Source organism: Macaca fascicularis, chromosome 3 (assembly GCF_037993035.2).
Source record: "Macaca fascicularis isolate 582-1 chromosome 3, T2T-MFA8v1.1".
NCBI classification, from domain to species: Eukaryota; Metazoa; Chordata; class Mammalia; order Primates; family Cercopithecidae; genus Macaca; species Macaca fascicularis.
The window spans coordinates 34,319,265-34,327,331 of record NC_088377.1 but is presented as its reverse complement, the minus strand read 5'-3'; the positions used below and the strand labels follow the sequence as shown (position 1 = coordinate 34,327,331).

The following is an 8,067-nucleotide window of genomic DNA, read 5'->3' as shown; positions in this document are numbered from 1 at the left end:
GCCTTCCTCCTCTTCGAAAAGCCACCTGTGGTCCTTCCCTGGCCGTGGCTGGGGACCTGCGGCTGTGCCTGGGTTGACGGACAGTCACTCCCCAGGGGTCGGGCCCTGCTCGAAGGGGGGACTGGGTCGGCCTAGAGCTTCCAGCCCCGTCAGGCGGCGGAAACGGGGTCCAACCCCAGGCAGAGAGTTAGAAACGGGACCCGGGGCCCAGCCCTAGCCATGCGGGTTTGGAAATAGCTTGGCTGTAAGCATTGGGGTTTGAAAGCGGTTTGGTCTGAAGACTCCGTTAGACTTCCGACCTTATAGGTTAGCATTGTTTACAATAAAAAAGAGGAAACAAGCCTTTAAGCTGGGCCCTGCTTGAATCACCATGATCCAGCTGTGCATACAATGGACAAAAACAGCTGTTTAAAAAAAAAAAAAAAGGTTCTTACGGGACACACTTGGTAACTGGGGAAAAGCCAGGTGCGAAACAGTGTGGTGTGTGTGCTATCACCTGTGACCTGGTGTCAGCACCTGCCTTTCAGCTACAGAAGCAGCGATGAAAACTGTGTCCTGAGGAAAGCCATCACATCTCCTAACGTTCTGCCCATCAAGCAACTTGTAATTCAGTCCGTTTTCCAAGTGGAAATGGTGCCCTACAGAAAGAGATGCCCAGCACACCTGAGGCCTCAAGGCCTTGGAGGACAGGTTACCATTCAAAGGCTGTGCCACAGAGCTTGCCAACAACAGCCAGCAAACCCAGTCCCTCCCCACATCCCAGGGGCAGAGACAGATAAACTGAGAAAAGAAATACTGTTTATATCCCATGAACTTTTAAAAATTAAAACTCTTTATTTAAACCTCTTAATAGCATCTTACCAATTTGGTGGCAGCAGCAGCAGCACTACCAAAGACAGATATTTTGAAAAGCATTTACAAAAATACATTGCACAAAGTCCTATCTTGCATCTTTAAAAATAAATATTCAAAATATTTCCACCCCAAATCCCAAATCAGTTTTATATAGGAAATTTTGATTTATATATGTAACCTGTAATATATGAAACATCTGTACATTTTATCCGCTTTAACTGCATAGTTCCAATTCTAAGGAGAGTGAAAAAAATGCTGCTTGATGTATGAATAGTTTCGTGGATTTGAGGACTGTTGTGCAATATACAGAAAACCAGTCAGCACCATCGTTTTGTCTTTTTCTGAAAACACAACATTTACGGTACACCGAAAACTGTCTTAACCCAACACAACTTAAATAATTCTTAAGGTAAAACATCTGTAACACTTTAAGTGCCTTGCAGATATCTCATTATTATAAAGTCTGCTCAGTAAAACAGTCTAAATATTAAATAGTAATTATAACCAGAGAGTCTCACGAGAATCACGTGAGAATGGTGACAGCTGTGATAAAAGGCAGATTCCAGCCAGAGCCAGTAAGAAGTGCTGCTGAAGGAAAGAGGATCGTCCTGAAATGTAACGGCTTCACGACCCTGACACACCAGACAGCTCCTCTGATCACCACCAGTGAAGAGAGGAAGGCTCAGGGTATCTCGTGCTCCCTATTCAGCAAAACTCAAAATGACCCCTGAAAACACCCAAGGTGAGATTTCTGGGTTTCTGTTTACTGTGAATCCCAACAGGAAAAGCCTTGCTGAGACCAAAGAACCCCATCTGGGTGTTTGCTTAGATCTAAACCAGCCTCCTTCAAGTCAGACTGACTTCAGCCTACAAGGAGAATGAAACGCTCCCATATTCCACCACGGATATTGGTACAGCGAGTCCAGACTGGAAACCTTTCTCAGAAGTAGAGCAAACAAAGCAGAAAAACCCATTTTAGTCATTTCCCCATCTGGAGACTTAGTACGTACTGGTGCTGAATAAAGGAAAATCCCGGCTTGAAGGAAAGGAGTTTAGAACTCTGAAAATTTGGTGACATTGTTTTTCCCTGAAAGAAATGTGTGTTGGATTTAACAGATGAAATTATCTGCCCTCCAAAAGTCCTTTAGAAGAGCCAGTGCAAGGCTCAAGACCAAAGCGTCAAGAACACGCCAGACTCTCAGCTTCCTCTGCTTTGCTCCTGTTGTCAAGGAAATGCAAATACAAAGAACTTCCCATTAAAAACAAGGAGCGTCTGAGACACGTGTTCAACACGCTTCCCCTGCTGCTGACCCCTCTGCACATGCAGTCAGTGAGCACCCAACAGGTGGTGCCAGGGCACCCGTCACACGCTCTAGTCCCTGGCCAGCAGCCACGTTTATTGAAGGAGTGGCACTGTCCCATCAGTGTATATGCCCTCGTCCACGAAGGATTCCAGTGTTTCAGGCTGTCCCAGTATATACAAAAATGTACAAAAATAATGAGTACTGTCTTCACTTGACAGGTTCGCCATGAACTCTGAACCGATACAGACAGGTGTACTCAGGATGGCCCCAGTTAGAAAAAATCCGAAGTTCCACTATTTGGAAAACTCTGTCGTCGGGTGTTTTCTGAAATCAAGGAGGAAAAAACAAAACAAAACATGTATTTCGTATTTATAACCCCAAGCCCAATCACTTCCCCAAATATGACGTCTGACAGGAAGCAGCTAAATTGGAAATTAACCTTTTGTTGTTGTTGAGACAGAGTCTTGCCCTGTCACCCAGGCTGGAGTGCAATGGCGCGATCTCAGCCAACCTCTGCCTCCCGGTTTCAAACGATTCTCCTACTTCAGCCTCCCGAGTAGCTGGGATTACAGGCAAGTGCCACCACGCCCAGCTAATTTTTGTATTTTTAGTAGACATGGGGTTTCACCATGTTGGTCAGTCAGGCTGATCTTGAACTCCTGACCTCGTGATCTACTCGCCCCAGCCTCCCACAGTACTGGGATTACAGGCGTGAACCACCATGCCCAGCCGGAAGTTAACTCTTTAATATGATCCTTGTAAGTAATGTATCACGGGGCATGAAGCACGGGTAAAACTGAGAACTCTATTAGCCACGGAAAGGCTCATTAATGCAGAGCCAGGAAACGCAGGTTAACGTTTTTCAAAGGCTGGTCCTCACGCTGCTTTCCAGTCTGTTGATGCCAGCTGGGCCCTGCTGTCACGAGAGGCTGTGGGACTCAAGAGACCCCAGGGCAGTGCAAGTCCCGGTTCTTACCAGGGCCTGGAACATCTGGAGCGACTCCCCGTCCTGATCATACGTGAACTGTCCCAGAAGCTGCCCTTCTTCCTGATACTCATTTTCTAATCCCTGAAATCGAGACCATACAATCATGAACTAATGGAAAAGTAACACTGAGCAGAGAGGACTGTTCCCTTCCACAGCTAACACTGAGCAAACAGGACCGTTTCCCTCCACTTAGTTAGAGAAAGTCACTCCTCCACGGCACAGTCATGAGGCCTTCCCTGGAAGGAAGGGGTATGTTTTGTTGAGGGCTTCACATAACCCATGACACGTCCTGAGGTCAGCACGATTCCCCCCATTATACACATTAGGAAAACTGTGGCCAAAACAGGACACACTCATGTGTGTCAGAGAAGTGACCCCGCCCGATGCACAGACCATGCTCAGCTGCTGCCCTCTGCACAGTGGAAGCTCTGGAGCACCTGCTGAGCCTGGGGAGACAAGGCCTCACTAGTGGGAGGAGGGGCCACAGAAGACCGACTCCAGCAGGAGAGCAGGCAGAAGGGGGTGCTGGGCCAAGCTGGGGTGTGGGGAGTCAGGGCTCAGTGGGGATAGAGATTCAGACTAGAAGATGGAGCAGCTCTGGAGATGATAGTGGTGATGGCAGCACGACAGTGTGACTGGACTTAACGTCACTGGACTGTGCACTTATTAAAATGGTAAGCTTTATGTTGTATTTTACCAGAGTCAGAAAACTAGCAGAAGATACAGGGGACTATTTGCATATCTGTTTTGAAATGGGAAAGGACTTTCTAGGGAGTTCCAGCTCCCTAGATCTAAAGAAATTCCAGCGAGTGAGTAATTACTGCCTCTGATAATCACCAGTGAAATAAAAATACAGGGCTGGGTGCGGTGGCTCACGCCTGTAATCCCAGCACTTTGAGAGGCTGAGACGAGCGGATCATGAGGTCAGGAGATCGAGACTGTCCTGGCTAACACGGTGAAACCCCGTCTCTACTAAAAATACAAAAAAATTAGCTGGGCGAGGTGGTGGGCACCTGTAGTCCCAGCTACTCGGGAGGCTGAGGCAGGAGAACGGCGTGAACCTGGGAGGCGGAGCTTGCAGTGAGCTGAGATTGCGCCACTGCACTCCAGCCTGGGCAACAGAGTGAGACTCTGTCTCAAAAAAAAAAAAAAATACAAATAGCTAGGCGTGGTGGCGTGGCCTGTAGTCCCAGCTACTCGGGAGGCTGAGGCAGGAGAATCGCTTGAACCCAGGAGGCAGAGGTTGTGGTGAGTTATCACGCCACTGCATTTCAGCCTGGGCAACAAGATGAAAGTCCATCTCAAAAAAAAGAAAAAGAAAAAGAAAACGCTAGTAACACAGTGCACTGACTTGGCCGTAAAACATGCTGCTGGCCTCTGAAACCGTGATGCCACTTGTGAGTGTCTTGTCCATGGGGATTATGAAGGTGTAAAGGAGCGGCAGTTACACAGGGAAGCAGAAAAGGGAAAGAAATACTCAGCGAGAGGAGAACCGGCCAGATAAACACGGAGGACTGACGCTACTTGAGGATGGCCATAAAGTCTAACTGCCCCGGAAAAACGCTCGTAATACAATTTCCTTTTTTTTTTTTCCTTTTGCGACACAGTCTCGCTCTGTTGCCCAGACTGGAGTATAGTGGCTCAATCTTGGCTCACTGCAGCCTCTGCCTCCCAAGTTCAAGTGACTTTCATGCCTCGGACTCCTGAGTAGCTGGGATGACAGGCACGCAACCATGCCCGGCTAATTTTTGTATTTTTAATAGAGATGGGTTTCACCATGATGACCAAGGTGGTCTCAAACTCCCAACTTTAGGTGATCCACCTGCCTCGGCCTCTCAAATTGCTGGGATTACAGGCGTGAGCCACCACGCCTGGCCAATTTTTTTTTAAGGGCAGTAATACTTTTATGAAATGTTTTATGAAAATTTTAAAGGTTCATAAACACTACTGTCTGAACTGTAATTTTTTTTTTTTTTTTAAGACAGGGTCTCACTCTGTTGCCCAGGCTGGAGTGCAGTGGTACGATCTCAGCTCAAAGCAACCTCCGCCTCCTAGATCAAGTGATTCTTCTGCCTCAGCCTCCCAAGTATCTGGGATTACAGGCGTGCACCACCATGCCTGGCTTTTTTTTTTTTTTTTTTGGTATATTTTAGTAGAGACCAGGTTTTACCATGTTGGCTAGGCTGGTCTCGAACTCCTGACTTCAGGTGATCCGCCTATCTTGGCCTCCCAAAGTGCTGGGATTACAGACTCAACTGTATTCTTTAAAAGGCATGGGGAAGAAACCAGAAAGTATCACAGTATTAATGGTGGGTTTTTCTGGGGCTGGGATCATGGCAGTCCTCTTGTCAGTTAGCTGCTCCCATGTCACCCAGTTGCCCGAACACCTGTCACAGGCAACCTGGCAAAGGCAGCGAAGAGCAAAATCCTTAGGTGTGTCTGCCTTGGTCAGTGTAGTACTGCACGTAAAGTGGACATCAGGTAATATGCCATTTCTAAGTTACCCTCCCTGGAAAAACACTAGAATGTTCCCCTCAACACTGAATCTGCTGAGAGAGGGCAGCCGGAGGCAGCCGTCCCCAGTGCGCTCACGTCACTTGCTTTCATCTGTGGGAACTCCCAGGAAGGTGTGGGAGGAGGAGAGGCAGCCACGTGCACTCACATAGACGGCGAAGTCCTTGGGGGCGCTGCTGATGTTGCCTGTTGGCGACAGCGTCTTAGGAATGTGCTCCAGAGTGAAGGCGGCTGGGTGGATCATCATGGAGAGCCTCACCACCAGGTACCCCTGGGAGCCTTTAAATGCCCAGCAGTTACCGGGGTAAATGTCAGGCTGAGGAAAGGAAAAACATGAGGACTCGGAGTGTGAGCATGCTCTTACCCACTTAGAAGCAGTAAGAGGAAAGGCTGATTATACTGAGCTAAAAATAATTTTTACATGGTAGAAACTGCCATGAGCAAAATCCAAAGATAAGCTGGGAAAAACATTTGTAATTCACTCCTCAAAGGGCCATTATCTCCAGCCTGTATGTTGTATAAAAGTTAAAATGACCAGAACCTTAAAGAAAAATGGGTGAGACATACAACATACTTCAAAGAAAAGGTGAACGTCAGTGGTCCTCGGTCGTGGGAAGATGCCCTCCACCCTGCACAGCAAGAAGGGACAACATCACAGGGAACCACCACTGCCCCCATCCGACCAACATCAAATCAAGGGTCTAACAGAGTCTGCCGCTGACGCCCTGGGGAGATGCACATTCTCACCGCCGGCCACGGTGCGGCGTGCAGCCCCAGAAGCGCAGCTTGGCGAGGTCAGCCCACTGTGCACACATCTGCCTCTGGCCTGCAGTCGCACCTCCACCTCCAGGTGCAGGGATAGAACTGCAGGATGCAGATGCGACCGAGAGCACGCCTCACAGCGCGACGTCCCCAGGCACACACAGGGACTGGCTGAGAAGCTGCAGACGCTGTGTCCAGGCAGTCATGCTGCTGTGTGCAATGGAGGAGGCCGCCGTGCAGGCAGCCTGCCTTCGGTGTGTGAGAATGACACACACGTTAGTTCATGTTTAGACGAGACGGTGAACAATGGGCATGTACCCGCCGGCTTCTCCTCTATGCCAGCTGTGCATTTACTGCCCCTCAGCCCCCAAGCCACCCTTCTGCTGCGCTGTGAAGATGGAGCTGAGCCTTGAACTGCTCTCCCTTTGCCAGCGCAGAGCCTAGCCCTTGCCAGCTCAGGGTGCTGGAGGGACACTGAGGTTCCCTGGTTCCCCTCTTGGGAGTGCTGCAGCCAAACGCCTGGTGAGTCACCCTGCTGTGCACGGGCTTTCCCAGCATGCTGGCACATTCCTCGGTGTGGCACCACAGCAACTTCCCCGACGTGCAGTGAGCTGGGCCACGCCCTCGCCCAAAGGTCTGGAGAGACCCTCTGGCGAGGCTCCACTGTGGTCCCTTCCATCTGCTGTCCCTACGTTCTGTAAACGTTCTCTTTACTTCCCAGGAGCCGACAGCTTCGCGGTCCAGTCCCATCACAGTGACGGCGGTTTATATGGTCCCTTCCATCTGCTGTCCCTACGTTCTGTAAACGTTCTCTTTACTTCCCAGGAGCCGACAGCTTCGCGGTCCAGTCCCATCACAGTGACAGCGGTTTATATGAAGTCTGCCCCTCCAGGGACGTGCAGTTCCTGCCGAGAGAGAACTGTGCCAGGGAGGGCTGAGCTCCACCCTCTCCCTCAGTCTCTGAGACACTGAAGCCACACTGCACTCTCACCCCCAGATCCCCACCAGCATCACGCTGACGACGCTGCGGGCCAGTGAGCTCCTCTGGAAGGGTCAGGATCACCAAGCCCGCTGAGGAGGAGGTTACAGCCAGGAGCAGGAGAACCGCCATGCAGGAACACCGTGGCAACCCCATGCAGGAAACCTGTCGGCCCTGCCGGGTGACACAGACTGTGCCGGTGGCGCTCGCGAGCTGGCACGGAAAAACCAGCTGCATGCCAAGCGCAGGGCTGTGTGGCTTCACGGCAGCAGAGGCTGCATCTGCCTGCAGTGAGGAGGGCTCCCGGCTGCGCCCTCGGGAGCAAAGTGCTGGTGAGTCTGTGTGCTGCTGATGGCCACAGAAAGCCAAACAGTCCCGCCGACCTGACACTTCCACCGGGGTGGCCTGGGGACGAGATCATGACGACGACAGTCCCGCAGGACCTTCAACTTCAGGTCACGGGCATGTCATGAATTCTTTCAGGCTGGACTTGTGTTTTCCAAGTGAAAGCTGTCTTGGCATTGTTCCACATACAAGGAATTACTGGACTTTTCTTCAAAACATGTCATGAATATTAGGCAGGATTTGAGTACTGAGGCAAAACAGATCTATCTGTTTAAATTCTCCATCCTTTAGTGCTTTAAACTTGTACAGTCAATAGTATA

At 50.0% G+C, this 8,067-nt stretch overlaps 1 protein-coding gene across 50 annotated transcripts in view; it reads right to left on the bottom strand.

Moving 5' to 3' along the window:
• Positions 1-811: 811 nt before the first annotated feature.
• Positions 812-8,067, bottom strand: part of SUN1 (Sad1 and UNC84 domain containing 1) — a 57,288-nt gene continuing 50,032 nt past the window's right edge. For 49 of the 50 annotated variants that reach the window (XR_012432144.1, XR_012432145.1, XM_015446981.3 and 46 more), the window contains 3 exons: positions 5,810-5,977; positions 3,136-3,228; positions 812-2,483 (listed from right to left, as the gene is read on the bottom strand). Coding sequence is in view for 47 of the 50 variants with exons in the window: in XM_015446981.3 (XP_015302467.1) it covers positions 2,367-2,483; positions 3,136-3,228; positions 5,810-5,977 (378 nt within the window). In the remaining 3 variants the exon portion in view is untranslated. Of the gene's footprint in view, positions 2,484-3,135; positions 3,229-5,809; positions 5,978-8,067 lie in introns of those variants that run through there. The other variant, XR_012432146.1, reaches the window with a different exon arrangement.